Raw genomic sequence first — 17,324 nt, 5'->3', positions numbered from 1 at the left:
CTTAATGAGGCAACGGCACCTGACCGATACCCAGTCCCGAACATACAGGATTTTTCAGCACACCTGTCTGGCAAAGTGATTTTTTCGAAGGTGGACCTTGTTAGAGGTTATCATCAGGTTCCGGTACATCCACTGGACATTCCCAAAACGGCAGTGATCACACCGTTTGGTTTGTTTGAGTTCCTGCGCATGCCGTTCGGCCTTAAAAACGCCGCCCAATCTTTTCAACGACTCATGGACTCAGCACGTCCAAGTCTCAGCACCTCGCGCACCTCCAAACCCTTTTCGAGCGGCTTAGCCAGCATGGACTGATTGTCAACCCCGCCAAATGCCAGTTCGGCTTGACCAACATCGACTTCCTAGGACACAGAGTCACTAAGGACGGGGCAGTCCCCCTCCCGTCAAAGGTGGAGGCGGTCGCACAGTTCCCGCGCCCTCTCACTGTCAAATCCCTGCAGGAGTTCCTCGGCATGGTAGATTTTTACCACCGTTTCATCCCTCGAGCCGCTCAGCTCATGCAGCCTTTGCATGAGGCCTTGAAGGGTAAACCCAAGCACGCTGTATCCTGGAATGAGAGTAGAGACAGGACTTTTGCTGCCACTAAGACAGCCCTAGCTAACGCCGCCACTGGCAGCCGCTGGCTTTCTTTAGCCGTCAGCTGCGCCCCTGTGAGCGGAAGTACAGCACATTCGACCGGGAGTTGCTGGGTCTCTACCTCGCTATCCGACACTTTCGTTCCCTGCTGGAGGGCCGACATTTCACCGCTTTTGTGGACCACAAGCCGTTGACTTTTGCCATGGCCAAGGTGGCTGAACCGTGGTCCGCCCGCCAGCAACGTCATCTGTCCTACATTTCTGAGTTCACCACGGACTTGCAGCACGTCGCCGGTAAGACCAACCGAGTGGCGGACTGCCTATCACGGGCTGTGGCTGGGGCAGTCCACCTGGGTTTGGATTACGACCGCATGGCAGCGACTCAGGCCACAGACCCAGATGTGCAACTCCTGAGGACCTCGGCTACAGGGTTGCAGCTCGAGGACATGGTTTTTGGCGATGCCGGCACCAAGCTCCAGTGTGACATCTCCACAGGTAGTCCTCGGCCGGTCGTTCCCTCGGGATGGAGGCGACAAGTTTTTGATGCCGTCCATGGTCTCTCCCACCCGGGTACGAAAGCGTCACAGAGACTGGTGGCAGGGAAGTTTGTTTGGCACGGCCTCAAGAAGGACGTTAGGGATTGGTCTAACACCTGTGTTGAATGCCAACGGGCCAAAGTCCATCGCCACACTAAAGCCCCGTTAGGGTCTTTCTCGGTTCCGGAAAGACGTTTTGACCATGTAAACGTGGACCTGGTTGGTCCTCTGCCCTCCTCTCACGGTTTCACATATTTGTTCACCATGGTTGACAGGACCACCCGCTGGCCCGAGGCTGTGCCTTTGACGTCAGTGACGTCTTCCGAAATGACACGGGCATTTATTGGCACCTGGGTTGCACGTTTCGGCACTCCTTCGGACATTTCCTCTGACCGAGGCGCACAGTTTACTTCTGAGCTGTGGGCCGCTGTCGCACAAAGCCTCGGAGTGAACCTCCACCGTACGACCGCATATCACCCGCAAGCTAACGGACTCTGTGAACGTTTTCATAGGTCAATGAAGGCTGCCCTGCGCGCTGGCCTCAAAGACAGCAACTGGGTCGACAAGCTCCCGTGGGTGATGCTGGGCATCAGGACCGCGCCAAATGAGGACCTTCAGTCCTCATCCGCGGAGTTGGTTTATGGACAGCCACTGCGGGTACCAGGGGATTTTGTCCCTAGCACCACGGTTCCCTGGTCTGCTACTTTTCAGCGGTCCACTCTACTGGACAATGCGAGGCTTTTCGCACCTGTCCCTACTTCCCATCACGGCCTTCCTCAGTCACACATACCCGTTGGACTTCAGACGGCTGACTAAGTTTTCATTCGCCATGATGCCCACAGGGGACCTCTATGTCCGCCCTACGAGGGCCCATTTCAGGTTCTGGAGAAGGGGGACAAACATTTTGTGGTGGACAGGGGCGGGAAACCGGAGCGACTCTCCATTGACCGCCTCAAACCGGCTCACTTGGACGTGGCCAGGCCCATTGACCTGGCCCAGGTCCCACGGCGCGGACGGCCTCCTGCTCTGCCCCCACCCCTTGCTCCCCTCCCTCCCAAGCCTCCCACACTCCATGTCCCACACCCGTGCCAGGGCGGGTTGCCGGCTGCAGTGCGGTCTCCTACTCCTTCCGTGCAGCGCAGCCGTTGTGGCAGGTTGATACGCCCACCTCCCCGTTGACTGTTTGGTTCTCCTGATATGGTGAATTCTGGGGGGACGTGTGTAGTGACTTTGACATACATAATTCACCTTTGTTCTTGGCATTGTTCCTCCCTGTTGTTCAGGGATCGTGGTCCCTTTAAAATGTTCTGTGTGCGTGATGACGTGAGACGCTAGTCAGCGCCATTTTGGAGTTGAGTGTTTTTGTTTTCAATAATAAACGACACACGCATTCGTGTGCTCAATGTGAGAAGTTGTCTCTTGCGATTTACTACAATTTCCGCAAGTTCACCCAAAAATGAAAATTCTGTCAGTATTTACTCACCTTCATGTTGCTTCAACCCCCTTCGTTCATCTTCGGAACACGAATTAAAATATTTTTGATGAAATCTGAGAGCTGGATCACTCCTTCATACTAGTCCATAGGCTTCTTCGGGGAGTGAGTGTGGTGTAACTACAGTGTAGTTGTACAGTGTAACTACAAATGTTAATTAAATGCAAGTACTTTAACCCTTTATGGTACGAAGCTGCCATATGGCAACAATTCATTTCTACTCATTTCCATGTTATTCAGAAAAAAAAAAACAATATTTTGCACTATGGGAATTAAAAGGGCAGACCTTAAGGTAGCCAATGATGTGCTGTTTTTAAGTCACATGACATTTAAATGTCCCTCCGAAACTCTCTTTCCCACTGTCACTCTCTCACGGAAGACACCTGTTGAAGTGTCCAGAAATTGCTCTATTAACCTCATTTATAAACATCTCTTCTAAAAGGGGATTTTTGATAAGTTATCGAAAAGTTATTAAAGACATCGTTAAAATAGTCCAAGTGACTACAATGGCTCAATCTAAAATATATCATCCGACGAGAATACTTTTTGTGCGCAAAAACAAACATAAATAACGACTTATTTCAACTATTCATTTCCTTCTCTTTGGGCCTCTAGTCAGTTAACGTAGTGTGATTCCGTAGAGCTACGTCACACGTAGGCTCACTATTGGCCGACGCTGGTCATGTGCGTGATACGCGTGACGTACAACAACAGAAGCGTACGCTGTTACACTAGTGAACTGACTTAAGGCCCACAGAGAAGGAAATGAATATTTGAAATAAAGTCGTTATTTTTGTTTGTTTTTGCGCACAAAAAGTATTCTCGTCGCTTGATAAACTTAAGGTTGAGCCACTGTAGTCACTTGGACTATTTTAACGATGTCTTTAATAACTTTTCGAGGCCGGCCAGTTCAATCCCTGAAGAAGCCTATGGAGGAGTGATCCAGCTCTCAGATTTCATCAAAAATATCTTAATCTGTGTTCCGAAGATGAACGAAGGTCTTACGGGGTTGGAACAACATGAGGGCGAGTAAATACTGACAGAATTTTCATTTTTGGGTGAAATAACCCTTTAATCAGCGAGTTAAGTCGTTAAACGGGAAATGCACCCCAGAGCGTTACTGACACACTGGGGAGAGACGAGCTGCAACAATATTAAATTTGTGAAAAATAAGGCTTTTTTGAACATTCAAACATGAAAACCTGTTCTAGTAGAGCCCAAAAACTAAATCAAGACTGATATTGACTAATTCCAGCCTGATAATGTGTAAATATTCAGATACACAAACCAAACACATGCATGCATACATACACACAGTACATAAACTCACTGCGCGATGTAAAGCAGTGCGGCTTCTCCGGTCTCCAGTGTCTGGTTTACTTCCTCTCTCGAGCAGCATGTGGACACAGTCAACGTGACCGCCCAGTGTGGCCAACATCAGTGGAGTCCTACAGATACCACCAAACTATGCTTACAATAGCAATACTTTAAACAATGCAAAAAAGGAAACAGAGAGAGAAAGAGAAAGATGGGGGGAAACAATATAACATATTAATGCGTCTAAATTCCCACCACATTCTGATCAGGCATATTACTGAACTTTGTCATCATAGAGAAGAATGAGCTTGAGTGTGCAATGCAGTATTTACAGCACTGTAATTGTAATTTGGGTCACTTAATTTGGGTACTTAACCATGTGACACAATTTTGTACATACATACTGGTGCATTGTAATTACATGTAAGATGTAACCCTCTATGGTATGCAATTTGTTCCATAAAATAGCTTTAAAAAAACTTAGGGAAACGTTGCTTTATGGCAAAGCTGTATCACAATGGAAAGTGGTCAAAAAATAGTTTTTCTATAAAATTACGATTTTCTTTTCTATTTAAATGCATATATTAGATTAATAGAACTCATGCAAACCAAAAATAAGTAGATCCCTATCATTTGCCTAACTCGCTCTTACTCTCATCACATGGACGAGCTAACTCTGCACTCTTCCTATTGCCCTTTCTGTAAAATATTGCTGTATTAATTTTCTGAAAAGAAGAAATCATTTCGTTATTTATACATAAATACAACTATACTACATTAAACACTAAACAAATAAATAACTGCAATCATATTGTTGATGCTACCATCTATAAAAAAAAATCCCAATGGGGAAATACATTACTGCAATTCCACTGTGGTACAGTGATGCCATATGGAAACATGGATATTTTCTCAATTTACAGTAAAACTAGACAAAGTTGATTTGTGAATAAAAATATCTAAATTACTTATCAAAAATCCCCTTTTAGAAGAAGTGTTTATAAATGAGGTTAATAGAGCAATTTCTGGACACTTCAACAGGTGTCTTCCGTGAGAGAGTGACAGTGGGAAAGAGAGTTTCGGAGGGACATTTAAATGTCATGTGACTTAAAAACAGCACATCATTGGCTACCTTAAGGTCTGCCCTTTTAATTCCCATAGTGCAAAATATTGTTTGTTTTTTTCTGAATAACATGGAAATGAGTAGAAATGAATTGTTGCCATATGGCAGCTTCGTACCATAAAGGGTTAAAGTACTTGCATTTAATTAACATTTGTAGTTACACTGTTAACTGTACCAGTAACTGTAACCCAACCCTTATTAACCTAACTAACCCATTCTTATTGAGAGGAACACGCCAGAGTTTGACACTGTGGGTGACAAGTTCCCCAAGACAGACCAGCAAAAGCCTTTCAAGCACATCGCTAGAAAGACTGAGTCTATGAAAATAACACACAACTGTGTTCTTGAAGAGGAAGAGGAGCAACGGCTGAGGAAGATGAATCAACCCACTAACACTCTGAGCAGTTTCAGCACAAATATGTGGCAAATGAACTGCTGATGAGGTAAAAATGTTGACCTTCTGGTGGTGCCACAGTCCAAGTTGGATGTTGTGGACTTCCTCAGGCTTCGCATGGAAACACAGAACACGCTTTTTGTTTTCACCGAAACATGGCTGCATTAAATGAGTGAGAAAGAGGCTACTCATATTTTCTAACTTGTTAACAACCTTGACAGACTCTCTGCTTAATTTTAAAACATGTAAATGCATTGCATGATCATGTTATCATTGACATGAATGTTGAAATGGCACTTACTGTCCATGTATGTCCATGACGTCAATTATGTCATCTTTTTCAGCTCTTTTCAACAGCATGAGCAGGCAGTCAGTATGGCCATTGGCAGCTATGAAAATAAATCAATAGATTAAATTTAGTTATACTACAGGGCCGTTGAACGCTTGAATCTGATTGGTTGACGAACGCTCTAAGGTGTGCAATTATTTTAAGGTAAACGCACGGCTAAAGTAGTTCCAGGCAGGTCTGGACCGCATCACTTCGCCAAATGATTTCAGTTATTTCAAAGGTCTTTACAGTCTACAGAAGCAAAACACACAACGACACTGACCGAGCAAATAAGTATTGTAAATAGAATAAAAACGACACATTTTTAGTCCAAGTCCAAAAAGTCCAAGTTTTTCCCCCAAAAAATGACGTTGTATTATGTATTATGAATGTATTGGTTATTATGGAAAAGCACATATCTTCTCTCTCTCACACTCAAATGGACATATACAGTATGGACACACACTCGTGTGTTTTCAGCGCTGCTATGAAGATTTTATCAGTAAAATAGTTTAGTAATTTAAAAGCTACATGACGCTGCTGCCAAACACAGTTGAGAGACACACAGACTCAGGTAATTCACACACACTTCTCTCTCTCTCTCTCTCTCTTTCTCTCTGATAACTGCATTAATAACTACATTAGTCTGCTATCAGTGGCTCAAGCCTTCGTTACTAGCTCTAAAATTATGTTTTGGAATTAGCAACGGACGCTTGGGATGAGATGCGTAAGAAATTAATCCCACACACAAGAACGTTTTAAAGACAAAAACCTGACAAATGTCTTGAAATACATCATCTGAACAATGTCTTGAGGTGAGGTAACCAAAGTATAAGCAGAACAATTGACTCTGGGCTGTTGAATTATTATAAAAATAATGCACACCTGAGGTGTAACTCCGTTTCTCCGTTGTTGCCGCATTACCACCTCGAGTGTGCATTATTTTTCTAATAATTTAATGGCCCGTCATCAATTATTACTTACTTACATAAATTTATAGTTTGCACCGTCCCACCACAGCAATTATTTAGGCTTAAATCAACTTAGACCAAGCATTGAACGAATTCTTCATATGTTAATTTGCGTACACACCTGAAGCGTGTAGGGGTGTCCACCTGTGGATGTGCTCCCTGATGGCGTATGAGGCGCCCTGAAGCAGCAGCAGCTCCACACAGGGGTCGTGACCTCTCAGAGCCGCCAAATACACCGCCGTATGACCCCTCGAATCTTGCAAGTCCACATTCACCAGTGTTTCAGAGAGCACCTGAAGAGCTTCAGTGTGACCGTTATACGCCTGACAGAAACAATTGACCAGGACAAAATTCATAACTTAACAGGCAATTGGATAATTCTTTCAAACAATGCCAATTTTCAAACAAGGTTTTGCCAAACTTACCTTTTCTAGTTAAAAAACAAATGCACTTGTAGCATTTATTCGAATTTCAGTTAATTTAACTCACATTAAAATTGTAATACTGACTTCATTAGAGAGAGAGAGAGAGAGAGAGAGAGAGAGAGAGAGAGAGAGAGAGAGAGAGAGAGAGAGAGAGAGAGAGAGAGAGAGAGAGAGAGAGAGAGAGAGAGAGAGAGAGAGAGAGAGAGAGAGAGAGAGAGAGAGAGAGAGAGAGAGAGAGAGACAAGACTAGAGACTGAATACTCACCGCTAAGTGTAAAGGGCTCACAGGAATGCAACTCTCCAGATCTTCCACACATTTGAAAGACATTTCTATTAGCTAATAAAAAAAAAATACAATGCTTGTTCACTCAAAGTGACATACGAGATAAAAATAAAGAGTGGGCTATTCGGTAACACTTTATATTACAGTGTCCTTGTTACAAATGTGACATGTACTTTATGCAATAATAACAGTAAATTATGCATAATTACACATGCAACTAACCCTCAAACAAACCCTAACCCTATATGTTGTGAATTAATATTACTCAGTACTTAATTACACTGTAACAATGACACCTTAAAATAAAGTTTAACCACTATTCTACATACAGTATAAGGTACCACAACATTTCCTCAAAGTATTTTGGGTGCTTAATTGACTATTTGTGAATGTTAATGCATTATATAACAAAAAACTAAATAAAGTGACATTAGCAAACAAATTATGCAAGAGATTTTCTCAGAACTAACTTTAAAATGCCAAACCAAGTCAAGCCGGTCAGTTCTCCTCAAGTTTGACAACAATGTATCTCAATATTTTTTGTATTTAAAGAAACAATACTTGTTTACTTCCAACATTTTAACACCATATCTATTTTTATCATTTCAAACCTAGCAAATTTCTTTTTGTGAAAGGGTTAGCCTGAAAATGTGTTTGCGCCATATTTATTTAAAATAAATGCCGCTTTCTTTAAAGTCGGCATGAAATTAAAATGTATATCTATTATCTATATGCATATTTAGTTTATTTGTTATATAATGCAATGCCATTTAATGGCTTATGTGCACAAATATAAACAACTGAATTATATTACTAATATGAATATAATTCAGTTGTTTGTATATATATTCTGATATGAGTAATATAATTCAGTTGTTAGTATATATACCGGTATATATATATATATATATTCTGATATGAGTAATATAATTCAGTTGTTTGTGTATATATATATATATATATATATTCTGATATGAGTAATATAATTCAGTTTTTTGTATATATATATATATATATTCTGATATGAGTAATATAATTCAGTTGTTTGTGTATATATATATATATATATATATATATATTCTGATATGAGTAATATAATTCAGTTGTTTGTATATATATATTCTGATATGAGTAATATAATTCAGTTGTTTGTATATATATATATATATATATATTCTGATATGAGTAATATAATTCAGTTGTTTGTATATATATATATATATATATATATATATATATTCTGATATGAGTAATATAATTCAGTTGTTTGTATATATATATATATATATATATATATATATATATATATATTCTGATATGAGTAATATAATTCAGTTGTTTGTATATATATATATATATATATATATATATATATATATTCTGATATGAGTAATATAATTCAGTTGTTTTCCACTAGACAGAATTAGCAGGAGTAAAAACATCAAACTTAATCCAACTGAAATACAGATTCTACTCACATGTCCCATAATATATGACATGATATGAGTATTGGCAAATCTTTTGGTTTTCTTAACATTTGTGATTTACCAGTTTTAGGTTGTGTTTGTCTCCACGGGCCGCTGCGTAGTGGACTGGACTGAAGCCTTTACTGTCACGCAGCGTTGGATCAGAACCGCTATGCAAAAGAAACTCCAAACACCTGTACGAACAAACACACAACACATAAACAAGGGTCAGGTAGTTTTACGCTTATTTACAGCCAGTCATTTTAGTTTCAAATCCAAACGGGTGCTTTACCACAGAGCCTCCTCGTCACGATCACTGCTGGGTTCTTTGTCAGGACAGTTCTGCTCAAATCTACAGGGAGAAAACAAAGGTAAGTCATATCTGAAATTAGTCGAATAAATAAATATCAATTGCTATTGGTATATACATAACTCACATACGTTCATTTACAAGACAACGGCGTTTTTGGGTGGCTGAAAACGCAGACTTTTGAAAACGGGTTTCAAAGCGCAAGTCTCCGTGTAAACAACAAAAACGCAAATCTCTGAAAATGATGACTTTGTGCACATGTGTATTACTTCTACAATCCATAGTTTAGTTCTTTTCGCGGATCCGTGTGAATGGGAATCGTTTTGATAATGGTGTCGTCTGTACGCGGAAAACTCATAGGAAAAACTTAACAGTTTTAAGCATACCGTTGTCATGCAAACGTACCCTTAAATAGGAACTCAAACAAGGTAATTAATGATACACAGCTGATACAAAAGAACTCAATGACAGAAACCATGACAACCAAGGAGTGGCGGGAAAATGAACAAAGGGAGACAGAAACTGGTGAATGCAAACTTAAAGTCCATGATAACAACAAACTGAACATAATGGTGACAGTATGGAGTGTAGATTAATGTGACAAAAATGTAAGCATTTTAGCAAGGCAACTAGGGCTGTAATCTCCCAGTCGACTAGTCGACTTATTGGTCGATATGTTCTGGCTCGACCAAAATTCTGATTGGTCGATTTTTTGCTGTGTTAATTTCATCAGGTGGAAAGCACTAACTGCTAATGGGGGTGTTTTCAGAGCACCCCTGTTTCACAGGTAACAGTCCGTCTTCAGAACACCCCCCTTGTTTTCACTAGTTTTGGATTAGCCCAACCCAAAGCCTAAACCTAATGCACAATTGCACTGTGCCCACTGTTTGTATTTGTTTTGAGCCTATGCTTTATTTTTCAGTTATGCACTTTATTTCGTTTCTGCTCTCGTCTTGATCTGGTTTGTTTAATAAATATAACTTTTTTATTAAAGTGGACGTGCCTTTTGTGTTTAAGAGTAAAAGCTTTAAGTTAATAGTCGATTCGTGTCTCAGCCACGAAACTGAGCTCCTGTGTTCAGCCTCGCTCTGTGTGAGGACATGATAGTGTCTGTCAGTTATTATAACATATGACAAAAACAATTGTCTAAATTATGTCGCATATTCCTCAACAGTTCTTGTGCTGATATCACTAGTTGTACTTTTTTCGGAAATCATAGGCTATAACACATGATGCAACGCTGTCAGAGCCGACAGACTCGAGTGTGTCATTTCAGTGCAAAATAATTAGGTCAAAAACGCTTTAATATACTGCAAATAGCCTACTAGTTTTTATGTTTATTTATAATTCATTTAGGCGGACAAGGCTACAAGTACTGCGCAGCTAATTAATCTAACGTTTTTTTCCGCCCCCATCGATTTTTAGTCGAAATTTCAGGACTTCAGTCGACCAAGATTTTCTTTGGTTGATTACAGCCCTAAAGGCAACATAACAAAAAGTGAAAAATGCAAGGGTCTGGCAGTGTTATAAGTGTTAAACCTGTGTGAGGTTTGGGCAGCAGCTGCGTAGTGCAGAGGACTGCATCCATTCACATCCAGTTCATCAACATCAGCTCCAGCTTTCACCAGAGCCACTGTACACAGATATGAGCCGTTCACTGATGTGTGGTGCAATGGAGACCTGCAAAGAATCAAAGGAGAAATTTTGCAATCTTTCTAATTTATGACATTGACCATTTTAAAAAGATCATATTCCCTGGTTTAAGTACATAATCACTCTGAAATATCCTTAAACCATGCTGGGGATGGGATAATGCCAATCATCCGGTTTTGAACAAGCCATTTTTAGTGCATGTAGCAATTACAAAATATAATTTGTAATGGTATAATTAACAGAAGCATTTTCACTAGTGGTCTCGTACTTGTGAATATGTACACAAGATTCACAATGTGAATGTATAATAGAATTATTGTTATTGACAAATAAAGAGTTTACCTTCCAAAGTTGTCCTTTTTACTCAAATCAGCACCATTGTTCAACAGCAATTTAAGACATTCAACATTTCTGTCAGTGAACAAATTGAAAAAGGGGTGAATACCAAAATACTATATTAAAAATGACGACATACAAACTATGAAAAACACATAAATGGTATCCGTTTAGCGTACCCGCCTGAAGCAGCAATATGCAAACATGTCCTTCCCAGGCTGTCCAGTGTGTTTATGTCAAACCCTGCAGACAGTAAATGTGTGTTAGACAAGCATTCAGTACTAGACAGTTGACATACACTACTGTTCAAAAGTTTGGGGTCAGTGAGAATTTTATTTTTATTTTTTGGAGGAAAGAAATCAATACTTTTATTTATCAAGGAATAATTAATTTGATCGAAAGTGACAGTAAAGACATTTATAATGTTACAAAAGTCTTTTGAACTTCCTATTCATCAAAGAATCCAAAAAAAAAAAACTGTACAACTGACAGACCAACAACTGTTTCAACATTGATAATAATAATAAATGTTTCTTGAGCATCAAATCCTCATATTATACTGATTTGTGAAGGATCATTTGACACTGAAGACACTGACACTGGTGATGCTGAAAATTCAGCTTTGATCACAGGAATAAATTACACTTTACTATATATTCACACAGAAAACAGCTGATTTACACTGGAATAATATTTAATACTATAACTGATTTTTGTTGTATTTTTAATCAAATAAGCGCAGCCATGGTTAGCAGAAGAGAATTCTTTTAAAAGTATTTAAAATCGTACCGACCCCAAACTTTTGAACGGTAGTGTACATCTGGTTAAATCTCAAGGAAATGGGATAATCATTATGCATTTACATAATTTAGGATTCAAGCATCTGCAAAATGAATAATGTAAATGTCCCCTACTAGACACTGTGTATGTGTATGACTTTTACCTGAGGAGAGTAACTTTCCACAACAGTCTGAAAATCCGTAAAACACCGCCAAGTGCAACGGAGTCATCCCATTAATGCCTCGCCTGTACAGTTATTGTAAATGTTATTAGATTAGCATTTAAATACTTTTTAAGCATATTCTCAAGATAACCTGAATATATGACATGATTCCAACCATCACATGTGTGCTCTGGCTTAGTTGGGGACACTTAATATTCAACAATATTATAGATTTGACTGGATGAGAACTGGACTAAGCTGGACGATGACAGCACTGTTGTCTGCAGTGCTGCTTTATAGCCGAATTTAACTAATTTAATCATTGATGATCTTTACAACGGAACTGAATCAACACTGAAGTGAACAATGACCCTTTTTAGTTTTTAGAGCTGCTTTACTGTTTGTATCACTAAATCATCATTTTCCTGTTGATCACGGTGAAGCTGCTTTAAAACAATCTGTACTGAACAAAGCGCTATAGAAATAAAGGTGACTTGACATTACGGTACCCAATAATTACTTTAAATTCATTCCAAGTCATTCTATAGAAACATTTACATTTTACAATACTTAAAGCTCCAGTCCGTAACTTTTTTGGTTTAAAAATTATCCAAAATAAATGTTTGAGCAAGTACATAACCAGCCAGTGTTCAAAACTCTCTGCTTGCCGTAGCTCGGTTCAAAGCGGTAAGCTTGTAATAATGTTTTTAATTCCAGTGGTACTGGTAACTCTTTCTGCGGGAGATTTGAGCATGTCTTTGAGTCATTTACTAGTACAGTTACTAGTTACTTCTTCCAAAAAGTAACTAAATTAGTTACTCAGTTGCAAATTTTAAAAGTAACTAGTTACTTAAGAAAGTAACTATTGCGTTACTTTCAAGTAAAATTACATTTTAAATGCTCAAATGTGACCCCACCTCTACCCTGTCCGAATATGCGTTATGATGGGTCGTTCGCAATTCATGAGCGTTAGCCGTTAGTGATGATGGGTCATTCGCGATTATTTAGTGATTATGGATCGACTCGTTCGCGAATGAGCTTTTGATGGGTCGTTCGCGATTCGCGAATGAGCTGACTCTATAAGAGCCGGCTCTTTTAGGTGAACGTCGGAAGCTGGCTCGCATATCTGAAGAGCCGACTCTATTTTTACAAATTTAGCCTTTAGAAATTAAATAATTATGTAATAAAAATTGAAGTATTATAGTCAAAGTCATTTAAAAAGCCGTTTGTGAGCCAAAAGAGCCGGCTCTTTTCAGTGAGCTGAGTCAAAAGAGCCGAATGCCCATCACTACTATGCGTGCTTTCGAACACCCGCCCAACTCTACCTCTGATTGGCTTACAATGACATTTTACTCTACCTCAGCCAATCGTCAGCATTTATGCGCTTGTCTCGTGCTCTGCCCACTAACCAAGGAAGAACAGTAAAAAAAGTATTTGCCTCTCGCTCAGAGATCTAGTTGGTCTGATGAAAAAAAAAACAGCTTCATCAGTTATAGTAACGCGCCGCATTTTTGGCAGTAACGGTAACGGGGTTATTAAGATGAGTAGAGTAATCAATTAGATTACTCGTTCCTGGAAAAAGTAATTCCGTTAGTAACGGTTATTTATAACGCCGTTATTCCCATCACTGATTACGTCACATCTGTACACAAAAAGAAGAGTCTCGGCTAGTAGGCTATATTGCGTGTGAGGATGTTGGAGGTGGAGATTTATAGCCTTTTCTCACAGCACTTGATATAATTAAACTTATCAATTTAATGGCGGATCCAGAAAGGTTCAAACGCCAATCACCACTGACAACTAGAGATTCACCCGCTGTAAAATGCAAAAGACTTTGGACAGAGTTTGGAAAAAGAGACTGCAACCGAACCCATACGAAAACAAGGATAAATTTCTGAAGGGCTTTAAATGTAGTCACGCAATGCTGACAACAAAGTATAATTTGCAAAGTTTGACGTGATATGATAAACGATCGTTAGATTTAATCAGCGCGATTTACTGCAATGCTTTTTTTTCCCTTAGTTGGTCAGAACAAAAGTGGATGTTTCTTACTAGTTCAGACATTTTAGGGTGAAAATTCATATGTTGGTCATACTTCCAAAAAGAATAATCTGTGATTGTGAATGCCAGTATCGACACCGGCGGCGACTGACAGACACACACTCTCCTCAAACAGTGTGTTCATCCGCGCTGTGCCGTGCCGAGGCACAACTCACGTAAAGTTGATAATTCCGCGAATAACTGCAATTGCAGATTTAGAACAGAGATGGCGACAAAGAGGAAAAACTACGGACTGCAGCTTTAAAATACTGACCTAACCGTTAACTTTTTGAATCCACAACACATACATGCCAGCTAAATGGAATTCACGTCGATTTTACATTGATTTAAAGAAATCGTGGGCCATATTTTAGTCACTGGTGTTGCCGTATACTGTTGGCAACATTAAAGGCATTAGAAATACCATACATTTTAATATATTGACTTGTACTGTAGTCCCTCCACCCCCTTTATGAAAAAGAATCGGATAATGAATGTTGAAGTTTTAAATCTACTCCAGCCGTGATGTATCGAATTTTGGTTATTCCCAGATGGGGAGATACGAGCTCTAAAGTGTCTGTTGTCTGTGTGTTTAAATGGTTTGCGAAGACACACCTGGCCACATCTGCACCGTTATTCAAGAGTAAACCGATGAGCAACTCGTGACCATGTTTAGCAGCGGCGTGAAGAGGAGTATTACCACATTTATCAACACACTCCACCTCAGCACCTACAACAGAAAAACAAGAATTATATTACAAGATTGATCATTCTACACCCTACAAAGACCATTGTTAAGTTCGTCACAAGTAAACTACAGGCAGAAAGCATGATGGTCGGTTTTCTGTTGCTTTGGTATAAGGGCAAGGGAAATTCCCATTTTGGACACATTTTTTGATATTCCCCTGAAAGCAAGACAAATGCTCAACATTTCTGGTCTGTTTTCCAAGAAGAGAATGACTGTGAATTTTAAATGCATGTCTGCTGATCTACTAGCATATAAATGGTCTAAAAGCAAACAGACATGGTCCAAAAGCACCTGAGTAAATGTTGACGAAATTTGCTTTCTTTGTGACTATTATTATGTACATTAATATTTGTAAGTATAACAGATACGATTGAAAACCTTGTTGAAAGCCAGCGTGTGCTGTGTTTTTTGCTGCTATTAGTTTCGAGTTTCGAAACAATATATACAAAAAGCCAACACTGTATCAGAACGGCTTAAAAAGTAACAATATGTACCTTAAAATTCACCAAACAAAATTCAACATTTTTAATGGAATATTGCAGTATTTATGATAAATGATTTATCTGTTTACATCATTATTTTTCTTAATTAATGTGCCTTGTAATCTTGAATCAGAATAACTTCCCCTTCCTCTTGCAGCATCTCTTCTCTGATGACGAGGGCGGGGCAAGCTGTCACTCACATGAGATCAGCCAATAGCAAACCACAACCATCCAATCAATTCCCCACAGACAAAATCAAGCCCCGCCCACATTTGTTCTTGTTACAGAAGCGTTTCACTTGAATATACGTCACATTAGAGAAGAAAAGACTGATTCGCAACTTCATGCTGACTTTACAGTCATAAAGTTTATGGTTTGAGCTTGGCTTTACCATTCTGAATGAGTATCTGGGAACGAGTGAAGTGTCCCTGAGTGGCGGCCATATGCAAAGGACTCTTCCCATCTTTATTCTGAAATCAAAACAAGAAAGGTCAGAGAAAAAAAACCCACTAATATCCATCTGCCGTTTTTATGTTCATGTGTCCTGACCGTAATGTTAACGTCCGCCCCGTTGTTGACCAGCAGCTCCAGACACAGGGCGCCGTCGCTGGACACGGCAGACAGATGAAGCGCTGTGCAGCCGCGGGTGTTCGAATGGTTAACATTGGCACCACAGTTAACCAGCTGACTGGCTATAACCTCTTCCCCAGCATAACAAACCATGTGGAGAGCACTGTTACCAGAAACATCTGCTTCATCAATCTGGCACACACAATGAGAGAGAAAACTTCAAATCAAATTTGATTCTATTTAGTTTATATAACGCACAATTCATAAAGTGCACATTATGTTGTCAGAATAAGAAACATTTTTGCAGCTTCCTGTGAAACAGAATAATAATAATGAAATCACTTACTCACACACACACACTCATGTTATTACAAACCTGTATGGATTTCTTTCTTCTGTGAAACTAAGTATTGGAACCAACCTATTTTTTAGCATTTTTTTATTTATTTTTATTCTTTAAAATATCTTCTTTTGCAGTTTAGTGGGAAAAAAGACTTTTGGTTTGGAACAAGATGAGAGTAAGTAAATAATGACACAATATTTATTTTTATTTGGTTACTATTGGTAACTATTCATTTAATTTCTCATGATATGACACCTTGAATAATATTTAATCCCAACAATAACCTTCTCTGCCTCTGAATCAACTTCCTTTTCCAGTGATGCAATTAAAGTGCCTCTATTATGCTACTTTAAAGATTCCTGATTTTGTTTTGGAGTCTCCTACAACAGGTTTACACGCATCCAAGATCAAAACTCTTTAATTTTCTCATAATATCCATTGCAGCATCAGCTCTTTTCTCTCAGTGTCTGAAACGGTTCGATCAAGGATTCAGTCTCTCTAAACCCCGCCTCTCTGAGAGCTGCTCTGCTCTGATTGGTCAAATAACTCAGTCTGTTGTGATTGGTCGACCGTGTCGAAACTAAACCCTCATTATCATATCTGAGTTTCAGCTCCTGATCTTCCTCAGCTCTTGATACTCAGTGATACGAACAGTGACGATGGTGTCGGTTTTACCGTTTCAATCTCATCAAAGTGGATTTGCTTTGTCAGCAGAAAACAGCGTCTTCTCCACATGAACAACACGAGCCAAACTATTCCAGCCTCAGATACAACTACAGTGTTTGAGGGTCAAAGTAGACGTTGTTCACGGCAGCCGATGAAGAACATAGACTGGCATTATGCAAATCTGTTACAAACCAACGCAGATTCAGCAGGAAGTGAAACTGAAAATTAGGGGTGTGACGGTTATTATATAACCGTGAGACCGACGGTTAATAGTTGAACACCGTCATTAGAACTCTAAAACCGCC

The 17,324-nt window shown here is 39.6% G+C and overlaps 2 protein-coding genes across 2 annotated transcripts in view; one reads left to right on the top strand and one right to left on the bottom strand.

Moving 5' to 3' along the window:
• LOC130086221 (serine/threonine-protein phosphatase 6 regulatory ankyrin repeat subunit C-like) overlaps positions 1-17,324 on the bottom strand; it is a 45,319-nt gene that overhangs the window by 18,410 nt on the left and 9,585 nt on the right. Inside the window, exons 8-20 of the mRNA XM_056252429.1 lie at positions 15,990-16,202; positions 15,832-15,910; positions 14,826-14,940; positions 12,171-12,253; positions 11,407-11,470; positions 11,234-11,302; positions 10,778-10,918; positions 9,221-9,280; positions 9,011-9,122; positions 7,445-7,516; positions 6,876-7,077; positions 5,757-5,844; positions 3,952-4,069 (exon numbers count right to left, since the gene is read on the bottom strand). Of these exons, the coding sequence (XP_056108404.1) occupies positions 3,952-4,069; positions 5,757-5,844; positions 6,876-7,077; positions 7,445-7,516; positions 9,011-9,122; positions 9,221-9,280; positions 10,778-10,918; positions 11,234-11,302; positions 11,407-11,470; positions 12,171-12,253; positions 14,826-14,940; positions 15,832-15,910; positions 15,990-16,202 (1,416 nt within the window). The remainder of the gene's footprint in view (positions 1-3,951; positions 4,070-5,756; positions 5,845-6,875; positions 7,078-7,444; positions 7,517-9,010; positions 9,123-9,220; positions 9,281-10,777; positions 10,919-11,233; positions 11,303-11,406; positions 11,471-12,170; positions 12,254-14,825; positions 14,941-15,831; positions 15,911-15,989; positions 16,203-17,324) is intronic.
• suox (sulfite oxidase) overlaps positions 5,220-17,324 on the top strand; it is a 137,058-nt gene continuing 124,953 nt past the window's right edge. Inside the window, exon 1 of the mRNA XM_056252434.1 lies at positions 5,220-5,223. The gene's annotated coding sequence lies outside the window, so the exon portion shown is untranslated. The remainder of the gene's footprint in view (positions 5,224-17,324) is intronic.

Source organism: Rhinichthys klamathensis, unplaced genomic scaffold, assembly GCF_029890125.1.
Source record: "Rhinichthys klamathensis goyatoka isolate OS25496 unplaced genomic scaffold, OSU_Roscu_1.1 h1tg000095l_1, whole genome shotgun sequence".
Classification (NCBI taxonomy): domain Eukaryota; kingdom Metazoa; phylum Chordata; class Actinopteri; order Cypriniformes; family Leuciscidae; genus Rhinichthys; species Rhinichthys klamathensis.
Note: the sequence above shows the minus strand (reverse complement) of the source record. Positions and strands in the feature narration are given on the sequence as shown.